At 39.1% G+C, this 21478-nt stretch overlaps 1 protein-coding gene across 4 annotated transcripts in view; it reads left to right on the top strand.

The window, feature by feature from the left end:
- Nucleotides 1-21478, top strand: part of gpc5c (glypican 5c) — a 142542-nt gene that overhangs the window by 51840 nt on the left and 69224 nt on the right. For all 4 annotated transcript variants that reach the window (XM_053651950.1, XM_053651949.1, XM_053651952.1 and 1 more), the window contains exon 4: nucleotides 21179-21336. In XM_053651950.1, the coding sequence (XP_053507925.1) occupies nucleotides 21179-21336 (158 nt within the window). The remainder of the gene's footprint in view (nucleotides 1-21178; nucleotides 21337-21478) is intronic.

The following is a 21478-nucleotide window of genomic DNA, read 5'->3' as shown; positions in this document are numbered from 1 at the left end:
TGTAACTGTCAAGTCATGTCAAGTCAGGATCCACTAGCGGTGCATTAAAGTTCATACTAATTAAATGATCAAGTATCACTGAAACATGTGTAACATTTCAAAGCTAGACGTGTAGAAGACTGACTTGTTTCTCTTTACAGGGAGGAAAATAAAGAAGGGATATACAGGGAGGGGGGAAATGATACATACTTATAACACCCAATGGCTTTGGTTCCCATGTGGGGTCTCCTATGTGATTATATCAGTGGTGCGGAAGACGATCATAATATTACAATAATATTGGAGACCACATTGCTGATATTGTAGGTCTCATACTGGACAAGTGCAGTTAATTTGACTGATGACAGGTGAACTGCTAGGCTTGGCCATAATTGTACAGCTGATTGGAGGTGAAACAGTTCTGTAGCCGCTTCATTGAGTTGTTTTGCAACATGAAAATGACACATAGTTCTAACAGCCAATTAATTTTGCTCCTTTGTGGGGTCCCCCAATGTTATTAATTCAATAATGATCAAAAAAATATTCAAGGAAGATCAAGATATTACAACAATGCTGATTGTGTGATTTAATGATTGCAATATTTCATGAGTGCAGATGATAAAACAGGAATGCTATACATTTCACAGAGGGAAACACTATCATACCTAAAAGAGGGAATGTTATAAAGTTGAGTGGTCAAAGTTTTATGCTTTCCTTTTTTTGTCTGTATGTGTATGTATGTGAGAGAAAGGGAGAATTAGTATTACTGTCTTACTGTCATGTAATATCGTAGAAGGACTAGAAACGACGTTTCCCATCAGCACCATGTCATATGTCTCAAGTTACCTGTTTCATGTTTAGCTCATTAGTACTGGTGTGTATGTATAGCCACATTCAGCACTGCACTGTTGTCTTGCGTTGCTTTTTCTTTCCCCATGTTTGACGTTATACCCGTCTTTGTTCCATGGAAGTCTTGTGTTGTGCTTTGTTCGTTACATTATTGAATGTTTCACTAATATTCTGCATTTGCATCCACCTCTAATTCGAATTGTGACAACGCAAGATGGAATAAATGGATGCAGCAGTTTTTTTCCGCGTGCAATACGCTCTTTTTGAACAGGAAAACCGAGGTGGGAGAAGGAAGGGAGATTCTCCCTGATTAAGGCCAATCGGGAATGGCTCGACATGATGTACTCCCTCAGGGCATATCTAGAGAAGGAGCCTTCCAGCCAGGCTGAAACCATCTCCCACCCTCCCTGCCCCACAAAGGACATCTATCTGCCTCCCTCCCCTATTATGGATCTTGTTCAGCCTGCTGAATCAATGGAGAACATTGTTCAGCCTCCCTGCTCAACTGAGGACACTGCTCAGCATCCTTGTTCAGCTGAAGACATTGCTCCACCTCCTGGTGCGGCCAAGAGCTCCGCTTTACTTCCCTGCTCCACCTACTGCGCAGTAGCCATTGTTCCGCGCTCAAGCCAGGCCGGGGATGTCACGTCATCTCTCTACGGTGTGGAAGAGACTGAACCACTTCTGAATCTCGGTGAACATGTCAAGTATCCTCTATCCAGCCCCCATGAGGGATGACACACAATGGAACTCTGAAATGCTTAGGGACATCTGGTACAGTTTAGGAACCTCCTGAACAGGGAACCTCCTGAACTGATTACCCATCAGCTATTGCACCATGTCACATGTCTCAAGTCACCTGTTTCACATTTAGCTCATTAGCGCTAGTGTGTCTGTATATATAGACACATTCAGCACTGCACTGTTATCTTGCGTTGCATGTTCTGTCCAACAATTGCTAAACAGGACAATAGGCACAGTAAAGGACAGTGCTGCACCGACCAGTACACAGTTCTTATAAGGATTAAGGTGCAAAGAGATATTACACTATAATAATACATTTTTTCTAATTGTAAACATAACATACTAATTAGCAGCAAAAATACAGGTGGTCAGTACAACATTGTGTTTAAGGTCATTTAGCAGAAATTTAAGAAAGAATTGTGCAAAAATTGGTGAAGTTCTCCGCTAGGTGAACATCAAGGAATTTGGTGCCCTGATTTCCACAGAGGAGCTGTTGATGTTCAGCAAAGAGTGGGCACTCCCTGCTCTCCAGAAGTCAACAACCATCTCTTTTGTTTTGTCCATGTTCAAAGACAGGTTGTTGGCTCTGCACAAGTTCATTAACCGCTGCACCTCCTCACTGTATGCAGAATCGTTGTTCTTGCTGATGAGACCCACTACGGTTTTGTCATCTGCAAACTTGATGATGTAATTCAAGCTGTGCTTTGGTGCACAGTCCTGAGTCTGCAGAGTGTACAGCAGTGGACTGAGCACACCACAGTGCTCAGTGTGGTGGTGTTGGAGATGATGCTCCCGATCCAGACTGACTGAGGTCTCCCAGTCAGGAAGTTTAGTATCCAGTTGCAGAGGAGGCTGTTCAGTCCCAGCAAAATTAGCGTTCTGATCAGGTGCTGAGGAATGATTGTGTTGAGTTCTGAACTGAAGTATATAAACAGCACTGAGACATTGAAACAGTACTGTGCAAAAGTTTTAGGCACCCTATTTTCTTTTAGATTTTTTATTTTATGAGTTCTCCATTAGGTCAGTACAAAAACTTTTTAGAGTTCCAAACAGTTTTCCAGCACAAAATGTTACAGAAGAATGTTTGTATGTCAGTAAAGAAACCAGCATGTGATATGAGACAAGTGGTAAGAGACACTTTTCAGAAAAAAAATACATAATGATGGCTGCTAAACTTTGTTGCAAAAATAAGAAGGAAGTTCAACAATCAAAGTCTCCAGAAGAACTGTGGCTGATAATGCAAGATGCTCAGTAAAACATACAGCTCATTTCCTTATAAAACTGCACTAATTCTACCTGAGACTACTTTTTTTTTTTTTTAAAGTAAAGGGTCGTCACACCAAATATTACCTTTGTTTAATTTATTACTGTTTACTGCTCTTTATAGTATTTTTTAAAATGGAGAAACATTTAATTTCATAAGACTTTTGCACAGTACTGTAAGTGTCCTTTTTGTCCAGGTGGGTGAGGGCCAAATGGAGGGTGGTGGTGATGGCATAATCTGTTGAGCACTTGGGACAATAAGCAAACTGCAGGGGGTTCATTGAGGAGGGGTAGCAGGGTCTTGATGTGCCTCATGGCAATGGGTGTGAATGCGACAGGACAGTAATCGTTGAGTTCTTCGGCCTAGGGATAATGGTAGAGCCCTTGAAGCACATTGAAACAATGGTACTGTTCAGGGAGTTAAAATGTCAGTGAGAATATCCACCAGCTGGTCTGCACATCCTCTGAGCACTCTGCCAGGAATGTTGTCTGATCCAGCAGCCTTCTGTAGATTGACTCTGTATAGCGTATACCTCACATCAGACGTGGTAAGACACAGCACCTGGTCATTGGGAGGAGGGGTGGTCTTCCTTGCCGCCACATCATTCTGCACCTCAAACCGGGCATATAAGTTGTTCAGCACATCTGGAAGGGAGGCATCCCTGTCACAGGCAGGTAATATTGTCCTGTATTTGGTGATGGCCTGGATGGCCTGCCACATTTCTGGTTTTGACACTAGTTTGTTAGTTGTGTTCATGTTGTAGGCTTATTTAATTTATGCTTGTTGCTAAGCTCTTAAACTCATGTCAGTTCATGGCTATTAATTCTTACCTTCCCCTCTGGTTTATTTCCTCTGAAGATTAGTGTTCTCCTGTCTGTGACAGAAAACTTTGCCATTAACATGGCACATCAGGTTTCAATGTTGTACATCAAGCTGACAAGACTCAGGGCTGTGCAGTAGGTGAGAAACAACAGCAACTCACTTCCATCCATGGTACACTGGGGAATCTCTCTAACTATCTGTAATAATTAGTGGTGCCAAGCTCTGTCACATCTTTGGCAGGTCCTCCTCTAGACATCTCATAGCCCAGCCTAACAAATATGACAGGAAGCCAGCTAAATGTCAATATTTTCTGCTACAATGATTGATAAACATTTATTGTCAATACTTCAAGGCCAACAAAGTGTAGCTCATTTCACTGCTGTTTGGTAAAGTGCTAGACTTGGCAATCACAGTATGGCTGAATGGAGGTAAAACTTTGTAGTTCTGTACCATTTCATTATTCTGTTCAAGTTATGCTGCAACATGCTTGATCACCCAACTGATGGCAAAAAGGTGGCAGAGTGCCTTTTAACCCTGAAACCTTTTAACCTTTCAATAATCTGGCCTGCTGAGACTATATCTGATTACTCGTTTCACTCATTGAACTAGCTATTCATCTTGACAAGCTTCTCATGAAAAGAAGAAAACTGGATCCCATACAAGCACTGGTTATCACAAAAGAAGAGATAATATCCTCTCCAGAAGCCATGGAGATCAGACACACCAGCCCACTGTCCATGAACAAAAGAAATTACTGAACAAGAACCGTTCTGCACAGCTGTTGTATGTCACCATTAAAGCACTGTGTTCTCACTATTGGCATGGTGGCCACTATCTTCATAAATTCCAATGTGTGTATCAGCTGAAGATTCCTGTGCAACCATTACATACTAAAATTCATTTCCAAGCTCTGGATGGAAAACCATTTGTCTAGGGAGTCATTATGCTTCAAATGATTCTGCAACACATAGAACCAAAAGCACCTTACACAGTAAGAGCCGCCCTCATTCACAGAATCTCCCAAAAACACCAAAGCACAATCCAAGAATCTCCTGGTCTGACAAAGTAATCACAGCCTCGTCCCCTCACTGCTAATATACTGCCTGGTCCCCTCACTGCAAGATATTTTATATCCTGCTGTAACCATTGACTCTAAATCTATTGAAAGCCCAAAGGTTGAGGTGTCAGTTAACATACCTGGACTGTTATGAGTCAAAGTATGTGTTCTTCATGCTCACAGACTTTATGACTATGCCATTGATTTAGTCTTTAATACTGCTCTTTCAAGGTGACATGTTTATCACTTGTCCCACACTGAATGCAAAACCATGAAGAATACATTGCCCAGCTGCTGAAAAACCAAATTACTATATAGTTGCGTATCATTATCCTCTGCCCTCTATATAATTACCCTATGTCCTCAGCCTTGGAAAAATTAACAGTTGCTGTAATCTTCACCAAACTCAATCTCCACAGTACAAATGGAAAACAGCATGTAGTATGATCTCTGGCCACTACAAACACTTGGTAATACCATATAGCTTGGTCAATGCCCCCATAGTTTTCAAGGTTTTCATGAAAAAATATCCCAAGGACATAGACAAATGCATCACAATCTGTTGTCACAATGCATTTGCCATCACACGTGCCTGACCTCCTGCCTGTCCATGGTAACTGATTACTACCTGCTTCTTTGGGTTAGGAGGCCTCTTCCTAAAACTCTAAACCTGTAACTACATTTGCTTGTCTGCACTTAATTAGAGTTATAAAAATTTATGGACCCAGGTTAGAAGATGTCAGCATTTTTTTCCACAGTAGGCCAGGGGATAAAAGCGTGAATATCCTAAAGAAATGCCTCAATAAAATTATATATTGGCTGCACATTTGACAATCATAGCATGATTTTGTACCTCTCAATCACAACTGATGTGTGCAAGTGCATTAATGTGACAATTATGAGGCCAGCTAGGACAGCCAGGAGTATCCATTGCCAATGTGTGTGTGTGTTGTGTGTGTGTGTGTGTGTGTGTGTGTGTGTGTGTGTGTGTGTGTGTGTATGCATGCATGTGTGTTTTAGATCCTTGTACTGTAAGAACATGCGGTTCAAGAAGTAAGTGGACTTTGACATGATTCTTGTTGTTTTACCCCTGTAATCCACCACATAGTATCATTGTATAGCAGAGAAAAGAGAGAAAGAATATGAAAGAAGCCAGATCAGAGAGAGGGCAAGAGAGGGTGAAAATTGAGTGCATAGATTGTAAACCAGCAGTGGACAAAAGCCTGAGTCTAATACCCACCATGCACTGCAGTGAGGGGCCAGAGAGGGCTGAGAAAGCCGGGATGCTTCTGTAGCTGATCCTTACATAAATAAACATGCATCCTTGACCATCACCACACACAGCAACCCAATACCCCCAGAGCACAGAGTGAGATGCCAATGACTGGGGGGAGCGAGATGAGCACTCCCAGTGAGGAAAGAAAGGGCTGTGGATTAAGGTCCTGGCTGGACTCGAGTCTCATTTTAGCTGGGAGATCAGTTAGATTCATCAGACAATTAGAAAAAATACATTGCTCAAAGGGGATTTAGCTTTTTAAAGCTAAAGATTCTTAGCTTCATAAACAGGTTCTTGTTTGAAACTCTTTCAGATAGGGAACAATTGTGGTAGAAAAAGGTATTAGTATCCTAACAACATATACAGTATATAATATTCTTAAATTGTATATTTTCATTAATTATAATTATTAATTACAATTATAAAAATAAATAATGTAAAATAAAAAAATATTTAATTATTGCAACTGTAGCAGGAAAAAACATGCCATAATTACTGTCTTAAATTCATAACAATTTGCATGACTCGATTAGGGACAGGGTAAGGGGCTGTACATTTTCTTATGACTTCATCACTTCCTCCTTGTTTGTTGAAATTCATACAAAGGCTTCCAATCACACTGTTACTGTATGTTATGCAAGTTCAGTTGGTGATAATAAATGAAACAGAACATATGATAGAAATTGCTGACAAACTAGAGACTAGCTTTGAAGGAATTATATGCAGTTAAATCAAGACTGCAAGAGGATGCCAGTATGAAATAATGGAATGTGTATGCATTAACTATACTGTGGTTAGTGGTGTTTAAAATTTATAATTAACCAAAGCCATCACAGTCCATTCCATTAGGAACTTGAATAGGAAAAATGGCTCCACCATGGATCAGTGAAATGATCCAGGTGTAGAATAGTAGACAGGTACACACATGGACAGACACATGCTGAGTTAACATCTACTGTACCTTCCAAGCTCCTACTTTTGGCACTGGATAAAGTATGGAATGGTATGTATTCGAGTGATATTTGATCTCATGCTAAGCTAACGAATGTCATGATTCTTATATTTGTTCTCAGATGTTTTCATTTTTCTATCCATTTTTGACTTGGAATCCAAGAGCCAATTACCTTTATTCATGAATCATTGTTTCTAAAGATGTCTCTTTTGTCATTTGGCTGGATAAGAACAGCTGAATTCTGAGTGTATAAATATTGTTTTATGTAAGATCATGGAACGAACATCTGTGATCCTTATGATAAGTGATCCTTATAATTTCGCTTAATATTCTGGGCATGAAGAAGACAGAATTTTTTTAAATCCTCTAAACAATTTATTCATCCATCAAGTGGCATGCAACAAAAGTCATATTGGAGTAGAACTAGCCATGAGTGATTAAAATTAATATTAGATATATTTTTTTCAGTATGAATATGTTTTTTTGGTACTCGATTCAAAAATTCAGTGTTTAGGTCTGTCATGGGTCATTTTATTTAACTTGATTTAACTTATTAACATTTTGTTTATTTTGGTTAAGTCTGAGTGCTGCTAGCAATGAATGCTAGCAATGAATCATGCATGGTCATGGTCATCACCAGAGCAAGAATCATGAGAATCATGAGAGCAAGTTACAATGAATTGCATCTTGATTTGCAATGTGAAGACCCTGACAATAACATGTCTTAGTGCAATGTGCTCACAGAACTGAAGTGCTCTTCCTCATATTTGACAGTTTCTCTGCATGTTTGCTTCATTGCTTCATACTAGCAAATACATGTGTGTGTGTGTGTGTGTGTGTGTGTGTGTGTACTTGTGCGCAATTCACAGGGCATTGGACAAATTTTTATTGACCAAACTCACTGATGCTGCTTTGCACACACTGGTCAGCAACCTTGCCTCAAACAAGGGGTATTGTAACTGCTTTGTCCTATGCTGGAAAATTATTTGACTGTACTGTACTTGTATATGTGGCAATAAAGGCTGTGTTTCTGTTTAATATCTATCAACTATGCAGAAAACAATGTTGTGTCCATAGATACTGCATCACAAAAGAGAATCACTAGAAAATGCCTTAACTGTACTCTTCTCTATCATATTTAGCACTGGCCAAATAGATAACTTTAACCCTCTAATTTAACAAATTGACCAAAAAATTCCCCCACAGCATAACAGATTCACTATTTTTTCTTTTTTTTTATGCTAGCATGCAAGGTCATTGGATAAAAAAATTCCTTCAATTTGCATACTGGACATAATGCATAGATTCCAGACATTTAACCTATTACATGACATCAAACATATTGTTTTCTTATACAAGTCTCTGGTTTTAATTTTAAAAATGTGATTTTAGTTCTGTGTTAACAGGTCTTACCCAAATACCTATCTGACACAAAAATCGATATCATAATAAAAAAAAACGAGTTATCCATTTAAAAATCACTTTTTAGTTGAGGTGTTGTTTAAAATAGCAAAATTTCTTGTGTAAATAGGCACACTGGCTAAAGATAATTTCTTGTGTTTGGGGAGAGAAAAAGGTGATATAAACAGTGAGATATATACAGATATATAAAGAACAGAACAAATTAATATTAAGTGAAATGAATGATCACCATAGCACAAGTGTACAAAACCAGTAAGGAAGTCCATAATATCTTGCAGGCGTTATGGCAGCTACATTTTGAGAATGATGTGCAAATCTAATTAGCATACATCAACCACAAATAAAATAATAATGGGTGGCATGGTGGTGCAGCAGGTTGTATTGCATTGCCTTGCAGGTTTGCATGTCCTCCCTGTGCCCTTGTAGGTTTACTCTGGGTCCTGCAGTTCATTCTTTCCTCTCAAAAACATTCACTAGGTGATCTGTCTACTCTAAATTGCTGTGTATGTATAAAGTTGTCAAATGTTGAGATGCTTTCAATCACTGCTGTAGTTTTAGTTTGAGAGTTTAGTGTTGCCTAGTGTTGGGTTATGTAGATTTAATTGTCACGTACTCTGCAAGTAGCTCCAAAAACACACATCCAAACACAAAGTTCACTTACTGGAAAAAAAGGGTTTTCACACGCTATTTTGCTTAAAAGGATACATGTAAAACAATGGAGGCTATATATAGGACAAATTATGTCCTAAACAACCATGTTTCACTGCATCTTACTAGCTAGGCCAGATAATTTTAAAATCATAATGCGTCATGAAAGCTTTATGAAAGGTCATGTGTCATATGTCAAGGTCAAGTTTGAGACAGGATGTTTTAGTTCATTTTTGATTAACCTGATTCATAGCATTTCCAAGGGCAAGGGCAAGATGGGCCTCTGTACATTCTGTTGTATACATTGGGTAAACTACTTAGAGCTTATACAGGCATGGTTAAGTATTTCCTAATTATTAAGCCATACAAGTGTGAGCAAAGAAGAGGAAGAAAAGTAGCTTTTAACTAGTCTCTAGTACTTTTACTCAAAATCCCAATACTGAGGTAATGGTAATGTAATGAAAATAGTTGATACTGCTAAAAGTTAGCACATTAAGCTTACCACATATCTACGTGTTATGGAGATAATGTTGATGTGTTTGTGAGCTAAAATGTAGTTAGCTACATTGTAAAGTTTTCTCAACTACACCAAAGATACATTAGTAGCTAGTCAAATGAAGCTATCAAACAAACAATTATAGCAGTAATAGCAGTTACCTCCTTGCATAATAAACTGTATTGTATACTATATATCATTAAATATCAGCATGACTTCACTACTCATTCAGCAACTGTTTTAGCAATTAAAAGCTATTTGATTTTAAAAAGTTGCAGCAGTACTACTCTCTATGTATCTAGTTGAAATACCTAGTGAATATTTTTTGCTAACATTGCTGCTGCCTCCACTAAGCGTCTTAAATTCCATTAATCCCGTGTCAACCTTTGGCAGCATTAACTGTTTTTTTTTACACTTGGATACATTTTCTGGTATGTTTGTAGAGGACCTGTGGTTTGACAGTAGTCTTTCATTATTTTAGCCTGTGTATAGCTGCATTTTTTAAAACTCAGCATTAGGTATGTGCAAAATATGTCAATACATTCCACAGTTGGAGCCACTTCACACTACGGAGACTTGACTCTTAACACATTCGATTCTATTTGCATATGTGAGGCTGTCTGCAAAAAGTCATTAGAAGTTGCTACAGCTGAATTCTGGAAAACAACCACAAAAGTAATTTTTTTATTTAGTGTACTTCGTAGCTTTGCCTTGGTGTCTGCCTACAGAGTTGTGTGAGGAGCCAGTTTAACAAACATATTGGTAAATGTAGGGTGATCATACGTCCTCTTTTTCCCAGACAGGTCCTCTTTTTTGCACCTTAAAAAAGTGTCCGGCTGGGATTTATAATTTTGCGAAAATTTGGCTATAGTTTCATTATGATGTGCTTATGGTGTAATACTGTTTGCATTGCCTTAACCCCTCTCTGTAATTCCCGCCTCACACACCAACTGGTCGATTATAAAAGGCTTGCAGCAACTACTAGCCAAATTCCTGCCTCTCAACCATTAGCCTACTCTCAGCAAACACGCAAAGGTGAGCGTTGTTATGTACAGCATCTAACAGTTTCTTGTTAGTAGCAGCAAATGACAGCTGTCCTGAGTCGAAACAAACCCATGGCCATATAAGGTAATTTTTAATGTCATGTTATCGTATTACATGGTCATTCAAATGTGTAAATGATGGTAGACGGTATACTCCTGGCATCCAATATTTTATTTCATTCCATGGACATTCAAAAGAATGTAGGAAAAAATGTACAACATGTGCAGAGTGAAACTAAATTTATTTATATATATATATATATGTAATGCAAATTGTGTGTCTTTTTCAGTGTATTAAAGTTTGCATTTGTAGTACCACTATTTTGAACGCTATTCATGAATTGAATCAGGAATTATTTTCCCATTGAAGAAATGACACACGAGGCTCCAGTTCTTCATCTCAGGAATTTTTACCTCAGATGATGAGATACATAGCAATGGAAATTATGATAATCAAAAGTGATCAGCTTTTCACATTGTACACTTAAAATTCTTAAAAATCCTGCAGTACTGTTGTTAGATAAGTATATTATTAGGTTACAGGTAAGCAGGGAAACTTTCAGCGGAATTTGAATGAAATTTTTAGATACAATTTTCTCATTTTCAGGGAATTAAAATGCAAAAACCTTACTTGTGATTGAGATACATCCAAATGAGAAACATATTTTAGTTTGAAACAGTGAAGTAGAAAATATCATAGTTTGACCAGGTTTTTGCAGGCTGACACACATTATGTCTGTTTTTTTTTCTGCATAGCTTTTCCAGATTCAATTTTAAATATCTGTTAAGAAGTTTAATAATAGTCTTTTTTCTTTGGCTTGTGTAGCGCCCCTTTGGTGTAATACCTTTTACTTGGGGGAGCTACCCTGAGTTCTTTTCTACTTATCAACAGAAATACTAAATACTTATTCTTCTGTGTGTTTTGTGTTACTCAGCTAATGCCTTGGGTTCCCCATGCATTCCATAGTTATCCAATTAATAAATATACTCTTTATGAAATGTCCACTATATCCCCTCATACAATGATAATATCTCTTATCACTGATTAACTGTCTATGATCTCAGAAAAATAGACTAACTTCAAGTGTATACACTTATGTTTAACCTTTAAGTCAGTAATCAAACCAATGTCTAAACCTTTAACAGTTTTACTAATATAGACACAAAGTATTTAACATGAAAGTCAGGCATTAGACATTCAGCTTCAATTTTGCATCATGTACAGTTCTCCGAATGTCTTAAGAAGTTTCAAATGTCACAACAGAAAAGTGTGTGCACAACACTCAAAAGATATAGGCTATTCACCCAGATTAACCAACAAAAACCGGCATTACCCCATACAACAAACAAAATAATAGTACCAATTTCCCCGTTGCAGGCCTAAATGTAGCTGGCGTACGTAGAAGCCTCAAACAAAATGGCTGCTTCACCATGAGGGCAAAAACAAATAAATGGTACCTTGATCAAGAATGGGGTCACACTCATGCAGGGTCGTTGCAACATAAGAAGAAAAGGAGATTCACACACAAGTAGTCATCCGCGAAGTCCACAGCTCCTTTCTCTGTGACAAACACAGTCTCTGCACCTCCAGTAAGCTGTTCGCCAACTTATTAGCAATGTCCACGTGTGCACTAGTATTCAAGTCTTAACAGCTAGCTCTTAGCTATTATATTCTTTCCGCGGTAATATAACGTCTCTCCAAGGTTATACTCTCCACAGATAGCTTATTCCACCACTAAAGTCACATACAGTGCTATGGTCGACCACTTAACTCGCAGTGATGGTACTTGAAAGAAAAAAAACCCCCACAGCTAGCGTATTCACACTCCTTCCACACGGACGCTCTTCTCCCTCCTCCCTCTCATGCCGTTTTTTCTCGACCTTCCGGTGACCTGTAACGCCCTCCTGATTGGTCCATTAACACATAAACATAAACTTACACCTTTACATCCCTTTTTTCTGTACACACCTCACAATATTATTACAGCATTAAACTCCTTATGACTGTAATTTTTCCCAAACACCTATTTAACAACTTATTCTATGAATGAATCAATTTAAATAATGACACTATTTTCCACCTCGCTACATCCTCCCCTTTCTAACTGTCTGCATGTCCTCATGAGACATTAAACTGTGCAGTAACCTACTAAATTATGAAAGGATGTTGACTAGGATTCCACTCTAACATCCTAGTTTAATAATAATTCCTTTATGTACAATTGTAATAGGCTGATCTCTAGCTTTCCCTGGCTCATCATAAGTCAGGCGAATTACTGGTTTCACTTGCCTCTTAGAACTAGTTCTCAATCTAAGATCTGCTGCCTCAAATTTAGCCTATTACCCAAAAACACTTAAAATTCAACATAGAAGCCAATACTCACATCTACCTCTGAGCCCAGTTGGAGATAGAAAAAAGACACCAGCCGTGAGTGAGAAGAAGCAAGGGTCCAGCTTTATTGGTTCCGTTCCACCACATGAGATCCACACCGATGAGAATTCTCAGAAGTGATCTGATACCCTGAGCTTAAGCTCCAGTATTTATACTGTATTTACACAGTAAATAACCCATATGTTTCAAGAAGACTATGATATCAATACCAATAGGGTTAAAAAAGAGCTCATCTACCTTACTATTATGTTAAAAAAAAGGCTATTCCACTTACCAATAGCTCAAAAAACAGGGCTTTTCAACTTACACATAGAATCAAAACCAGGGCTTTTCAAATTACACATAGAATCAAAACCAGGGGTTTTCAAATTACACATAGAATCAAAACCAAGGGTTTTCGAATAACCCATAGAATCAAAACCAAGGGTTTTCGAATAACCCATAGAATCAAAAGTGGAGAGACAAAACAATCTAGAGTGACCTTGGTCTTACTATTATCTCGCGGGGGGGTCAGCTTGACTCAGCTACCCTTATAAATGGCTCCTCATGGTTTTCTCTTAAAATTAAGGCCTTCCTTGCGAGACAAGAATCTTCACCATCTGAATTATGAGTAAGTTACATTTTTCTGTATTTCTAGTTTATAATTTATTTTCATATTTGCTCTATATGTCTATTTTATATATAGTTATACTGCTTGAAAAACGGTTTACTGTACTTCCTACTTCATAATATCATTATATTACCCTTCTACTGTCCTACATATCCTACTATTCTGTATTTTATAAAGAGTTTTCTATTATTATAAGATATTTAACCTTATAATATCTCAATACTCCTTTTTATTATTCTTATAAAGTTATAATGTTATGTGTGTGTGTGTGTGTGTGTGTGTGTGTGTGTGTGTGTTATGTCTACATGCCCGCCCTTGACTGTGCGAGAGTGTGTGTGTGTGTGTTAGCACTCCTCAGCTCTTATACTTCTTTTTGACTCTTCAACTAATAAACCATAGTGTAGTACTCTTAAAGATCTTTAAAGTGTAAATCCAATTTGTCAATATCCGCCTAATACCGCTTCTGTGTGTCTTGGTGCCCGTCTTTTCTTCTTCTCCCCTTTACTGGATACTAGGTCTCCCTCATGTTTATTTTATGACATTTTTATCCACAACAGATCCCTAGTTATCTTTGGGGTATTCTTTGTCTTAGCTTTAGGAGTATTAATAGGGGTGGGATACCTTTCGAGTTCTAGCTCATATTCAGAGTGGTTCGAGTCAGTGGTGTTGGCACTGGCCACGTCATCTGACTGATCATCCTCCTCCACTGGGTCATAGGTATCACGACTATTATGCTCCTCAGGATCAGAGACTTCATCATTCTGTTCCTGGATGGATATCTCTTCCACCTCTCTTGGCACATGAACAGAGAGCTCCTGTTCATTGTTACTGTAATCCGTTGCAGCTGACTCACCATGGCTTCTGCTCTCTACGAGCTGATCCAGGTAATCTCTGTAGGATCGATAGGTCCTTTCATGCTCCACTTCTGAAGATGAATCGGCTTCCTCTTGGCTCACTTTGGGTTTTGTTTCCCTTGGTTGTCTGTTCCTCTGTAAATGTGTCTTGGGTTTAACTGATGTCTCTTTTCGAACTTTGCCATCCGGCATTCATAGGGACTGACTAATGGGTAAGAGATGGTCTCTGTGCAACGTCCTAACTCCACCTTTTCCGTCCTCAGGCTTTACACGGTATACAGGTAAATTGGGTAGTTTTCCTACCACCACATGTGGCACAGAGCTCCAGCGGCTGTCAAGCTTGTGTTTGCCTTTAAGTCCCAGGTTTCTCAGTAGCACTCGGTCTGCGATGTCAATGGTCTGGAAACGTACCCTCTGATCATATGCTCTTTTATTTCGATTATGTGTCTTATCTGCTGATTGGCTGGCTAAGTGATAGGCTCTTTGCAGATCTCCTTTCAACTTCTCCACATACTTTGAATAGTGTTGGTCACCCGTTCCATCAGGTGAGGTTCCGAAGCACAGGTCGACTGGCAGTCTGGCTTCTCTGCCGAACATCAGTAAGTATGGTGAGTATCCCGTTACATCGCATTTCGTACTGTTGTATGCATGGACTACATACGGCACGTGTTGACTCCAAGAACGTTTCTTATCCTGTCCTAAGGTTGCAAGCATGGAAAGCAGAGTGCGGTTGAATCTTTCTGGCTGAGGGTCTCCTTGAGTATGATAGGGCGTGGTTCGAGATTTTCATACCTCCAGGATCATCAAGAGCTCTCTTATCAACCTGCTCTCAAAATCTCGTCCTTGGTCTGAATGTATTCTGGTGGGCAGACCACCATAATGCACAAAGTACTTCTCCACCAAAATTTTGGATATGGTGTGGGCCTTTTGATTTTTCGTAGGAAACGCCTGTGTGTATCTCGTAAAATGGCCCATCACCACTAAAACATTGCTGATCCCTTTGAGTCAGGTTCCATGGATAGGAAATCAATGCAAACCAGATCCATAGGACCATTGCTTACAATCTGATGCAAAGGGGCAGTTTTTTTGTAAGGGGTCTTGCGCATGACACACTCTCCACAATTTGTGACATACTGTTCAGCATCTGCAGCCATCTTGGGCCAATAGAACCTACTCCTTAACAGGTCTGTGGTCCGCTCCGCTCCTAAATGACCCATGTCATCATGTAAGGAGTGTAGAACAACCCCTCTGAACTCAGCAGGCAGCACGAGCTGAGTTACGGGCTCTCCCGAGGGTTTCTTGCTCGTCCAGTGCAGCAGTCCATCTCAGCAGTCCTTCTCGCGCTTCATCAGCATCAACTCAGGGTCAGTGGTTTCCTCTTTGGGCCACTTTCCTTGCTGCAAGGCTTCAATCACTCTCCGTAGGTGTTCATCCTTCCTCTGAGCCTCTATCAATTCCTCTGAGCCTCTATCATTGGACATCTGTCTCAATGAAAGTAAGTCAAGGTGAGTAGGGAAAGCATAGACATCAGGGATGCACTCAGCGGACGGTCCCAGCTGAAAAATGCATCTTTGTGGCATACCAGATGACTCAGTAGTGCAGACCCGTTGACAGATGGACTTTACTCCACTCCGAGGTATCTCATCCCATGTTCCTCTATCCAACTCATCAGCCATGTTTCTGGATAACAGGTCAGCGTCAATGTTATTCTTGCCAGGCCGATACTGAATATCAAAGTCATATGTGGCTAAAGCGGCCAGCCAGCGATGTCCTGTTGCGTTAAGCTTGGCTGTCGTTAGCACATATGTAAGTGGATTATTGTCTGTACGTACAGTAAATTCAGCTCCATATAGGTAATCATGGAATTTATCCACGACCACCCACTTTAGTGCTAAAAATTCAAGTTGGTGAATTGGGTAACGCTGTCCAGTGTCACTCACTTTTCTGCTGGCAAACGCCACTGGCCTTAGTCCTTTTAGGTGTTCTTGATAAAGTACAGCACCGAGCCCTTTTAAGCTTGCATCGGTGTGGAGAAAGTAAGGCTTGTTGGGATCTGCAAAAGCTAACACTGGCTAACACTTGGTGAGGCACTGGATGATCTGGTGAAATGCGTCAGTACAAGCCTGGTCCCACTGGTCACCAAATGGCTGAGACTCTTTCAGATAGGTCTTTGTCTTCTCTTTATCTTGCTTCTTTCCTTTTTGCATGGGTGCATACCCTTTAGTGAGTTCTGTGAGGGGTCTGACAATAGCTGAATAATTGGCTATAAACCTCTGATAATATCCACAGAATCCCAGGAAAGACCTCAAAGTCTTCAGATCAGTGAGCCGAGGCCAGTCGGTGACAGCCTCAGCTTTTCCGGGATCTGTACCAATGCCCTCTGCTGATACTATATGCCCCACATATTTCACCTTGGGTTGGCAAAACTGGCATTTGTCCAGAGAGAGCTTTAGTCCTACCTCCTCCAGTCTCCAGCACCTTGAGAAGCCTCTCTTCATGTTCCTCCAATGACTTTCCAAAGACTATTAGGTCATCTAGGTAAACCAGTACCTGGAGAAGGTTCATGTCACCCACTGCTCGCTCCATCAGTCGTTGGGACGTCGCAGGGGCTCAAGTGATGCCCTGCGGAATTCTTTCAAACTGATAAAACCCTAGTGGGCAGATGAAGGCCGTTTTCTCCTTATCACCTTCTGACATTGCAATCTGGTAATATCCACTTCGCAAGTCTAAGACTGAAAACAACTTGCTCCCTGACAAGCAGTCAAGCGCATCATCAATGCAGGGAGTGGTATACTGATCTAGAACGGTTCGACTATTCAATGTTTAGTAGTCTATGCACATTCTGACACTTCCAGGGAAAATGGCTAATTGGGCCCAATCTGGACATTTTCACTTAGGGGTGTACTCACTTTTGTTGCCAGCAGTTTAGACATTAATGGCTGTGTGTTGAGTTATTTTGAGGGGACAGTAAATTTACACTGTTACACAAACTGTACATTCACTACTTTACATTGTAGCAAAGTGTCATTTCTTCAGTGTTGTCCCATGAAAAGATATAATCAAATATTTACAAATTTACAAATATTTACAAAAATTTGAGGGGTATACTCACTTTTGTGAGATACTGTATGACGTCATACTTGAGTTTTATCCTTGGTTATCAGGGAGCCCTAACGATTAACCGTAATTTCACTCTCAGTATAGATAAACTGATTGTAATTAAGTTTTAGTTTATGTGCTGTCCAAACAGACATTGTGACTGAAAGATTGGAGGTCTTTTTATGAGTCTGAAAGCTTTCAGTCAGATGAGGTTGTATTGATCAGTTGCTAGAGCTGTGTGTGTGTGTGTGTGTGTGTGTGTATATGTGTGTATGTGTGTGTGTGTGTGTGTGTGTCTGTGCGTGTGTGTAAGATGTTTATTGATGTGTAGCTAAATACATGTGTGTATACTGCCTGTAAATTTCCTTGGCTATAAATGTCCTAAAACTGCAAGTATAGTAGTAAATATATTTGCAAGCAGTAATTGATGGGACAAAGCACCAGGGTGCCCGTTTCATGAGCAATTGCTGGCATGCGGATATGTCGCATAACTGAACATACTGTACATTTGAACTTTGAGCGCCAGAGCATTCTGTAAAGTGGAATTACACTGACAGTAAATGAATATGTAAATGAAAAAATCTGATTACTGAAAAGTTTTTATTGCTTGAGCAGTAGGTTTCATTGCATAATTTACAGTGGAAATATGCCGCACATCCTGTTTGAGCATCATAACGTATTACCTCAACATCACAACAAATATGAGAAGTTCCTTCACAATTTTGCATCATGGATATCTTGAAATCATGCTGACCAAATTTGGCATCAATTTGATGAACCATCTAGAAGAAGTATCAAAATGTTTGGTTTATAAGCCTCAATTCCTGTTGCCAGTTGGTGGCCCTATGAAAATTAATCACTGTTGGCATGTGTATGTGACTATGCCCCATCATTTACATTGCATGGTTTACTGTGGAATTATGCCACACTTTCTGTTTGCATGTCACAATATGCTAATTGATTGCTGCACCATGGCAACACCATGTAATATTTCCAAAATTCCTTTGCAATTTCACATTGAGGACATCTTTAAAACCTGCTGACCAAATATGATTTGAATCTGATGATTCTCATAGGAGGATTATTTAAAAGGTTTATACTTGTCAAAACTCGATTTGACAGGTAAAAAAAAAAAAAATGGCTGACTTCCTCTTATGTAAAATTAATGGATCTGATTGTAAAATTTGTTTGGCTTAAGAAGACCCGTATGCCTACCAAGCTTGGTGCATGTATGTGAGACTGGTTGATTATATTTGAGAAAAATGTTAAAGATGGGTCACTTTTGAGCCCCAGAACCATGCCGGGTTCCAATTTTTTGCCAGATGGCCAGGACTTCTGATGTGTGAGCCAAGATTCATAAGTTTTGGCAAGCATAGAAAGCACCTCAAAAATGAATAGTAATAATAATAACAATAATGATGATAATAATAATAATAATAATAATAATAATAATAATAATAATAATTGTTATTATTATTATTATTATTATTATTATTATTATTATTACTATTATTATAAATTATATTAATAAACATTTGTGTGGTGGTTTGACTTCATTCATTCATTCATTCATTCATCTTCAGTAACAGCTTTCTTCTGTTCAGGATCACAGTGGATCCAAAGCCAGTTCAAGTAACATTTAACATAAAGATGCAATCAAATTTCCATTCTCTTATCAAAATTTATATTTTATGTCTTTTCTTTACACTGCAAGGTAACTTCTTAGTTCATGTACTGTAACATTGTTTTTGGTCATACAATGCTGCACCACGGTGTGTGTGTGTGTGTGTGTGTGTGTGTGTGTGTGTGTGTGAATGCATTGCTAGGTCTAAATTCTATTAGTGTGACTGAGTTAGCTAGAGACTATCTATCTTGATATCTAACCACTGTCACCTTAGCTTGAACTCTCTCTGTCTCAGTCTTGATAATTCATCTCTCAAATTCCAGTTGGCAAGACTCTGCCAAGACACACAATGCAAAAGTATTCAAAAACACACTAGCGTTTCTCACAGATCTGTAATGTTCTTGAATGGTGGTCGTGCGACCAAAGGTTTAGGGGCTGGGAGAAGAGGGGATTTGGGCGTCTGGTAGATTTAAAAGTTGCTGATATATTTACAGCTGTGTGTGGCTCCTCAACAGTTGTCAGAAGCGGTGTTAAGTAGCTGAAAGAGGGTTTAAAGTGTTGTCACAATTTATTGCACAATGAAATTGATATGGCTTTGAACTATCTTAATTTATAGGTCAGATTCTGGATCTTGAAAATTAACATGGATGATTAAGGTTGATTAGTGATGGTGGTACAGGATGTGTTACCTGCTCAATAAATTGGAACCAGTGAAGGTAAATAGTGCAGTAGATGGGTCCATAAGCATAAAAGCTTTGTTGGTGATGGTTGGACATGTCCAATCTGTCCAATATCCAAGCATTAATAGGAAAGGAGAATGTTTTAACAGCTCCGTCTGATTTTTTTTCTCTCTCCTTAGTTACCTTTTGGACCGATTGGTGTGAATTTGTAAATTAGATCTGGTACAGTCAGTTGCCAACACGTAATTAAATGAATAGAATCCACTTGTGTGAAATTAAATTGTCAGGGAATATCAATATAAATACAACTGTTCCTAGGGGGCCACAGACACTTGATAGAGAACATAGCTAAACAAACAGCATCATGTAGACCCAGGAGCTATCAAAACAAATCGAGGGGAAACTTCAGGAAAAAGTATCAATGACAGTTTAGTTCTAAAAATAACTCACAATCATCCTGCTAAATGAATAAAATCCCTAAAAGAATATGGCTCAACTGTGACTCTACCTAAAGCAGGCCATCCACTTAAAGTCACTGACTGTGTAAGGATCCAAGAGGCCAAGGCTAACTCTAATGAGATTGCTAAAGAGATCCACACCTCAGAAGGGAGAAGCTGTTCACAGGACAACCATAGCCCAGACACTTCACAAAGACAGGCTTTCGGAAGAGTGGCAAGCCATATGAAATCCCATTTGGAGTTTGCCAAAACACATGCTGGAGGCTCATCTAACATGTGGAAAAGGTCCTCCAGTCTGACTAAATGAAAATATTCCTTTTTGGCCTTGTCAGAAAGCCTTATGTTTGGTGTCAACCCAACTCTGCTTATCACCCCCAGAACACTATTCCTTACAGTGAAGCATGTTCATAGTAGCATCATATTGAGAGTTTCCCAAATAAAGCCATATTAGTTCCTGGTTGTAACACTAAATGTAAAAAAAAAAAAAAAGAGCCTCTTTCAGATCATTAGTATGGGTACTAAATGGGGACATTAAGGAACATATAAAACCACATGTAGGCTGTGCATAAAGGTATAAACAAATAAACAATAACTTTTATGGTCCTATTTTTATTTATTTATTTATTATGTGTTAAATTAAATACAGATTAAACCAATATACTGATATATATTGCAGTAAATTTTAGACTGTCAACATGGTGTCTTTCAGTGGAATTGCAGTCTTTAAATGCACTGAATTGTTAAAGGCAATTTTCTCACTTTTGGGGTAACCAAACGTTCAATTTTCCTGGGTTTTCCCAGGCTGCAACACACATTTTCAAAGTGCACACCAACCATTCCCTCTTAGGTAATCTAATATTGATGTGTCCACCCAAATTTAATATCCTTCTCTCTCTTTCTTTTCCTCAGGTGGATAAAGTGTGTGGCGAGTCCGTGGCTGAGGCCCAAAGTACTCACCCCACCACTGCTAAGATGATTCCCACAGTAACACTTGTCCCAGAACCCATGGCCAACCAATCAGACTCTAATGTCATGAAACAGCCTGGAAGATTATCCCATCTACGCAGGTTAGACACCCCTTCTAAAGCCTTATCTAGTCTTACATTGCCCATACTAATGCATATCCACGGATTTAAAAAGTTAAATTTGAGTCATGACCTCATTTGAGCACACACAACAACAGTGCCACTTCAATTTTCTGTCGGTGCA

The sequence above is a fragment of the Ictalurus furcatus genome, chromosome 20, assembly GCF_023375685.1.
Source record: "Ictalurus furcatus strain D&B chromosome 20, Billie_1.0, whole genome shotgun sequence".
NCBI lineage: Eukaryota > Metazoa > Chordata > Actinopteri > Siluriformes > Ictaluridae > Ictalurus > Ictalurus furcatus.
The sequence above is the reverse complement of the archived record's forward strand: the minus strand, read 5'-3'. Positions and strand labels throughout refer to the sequence as shown.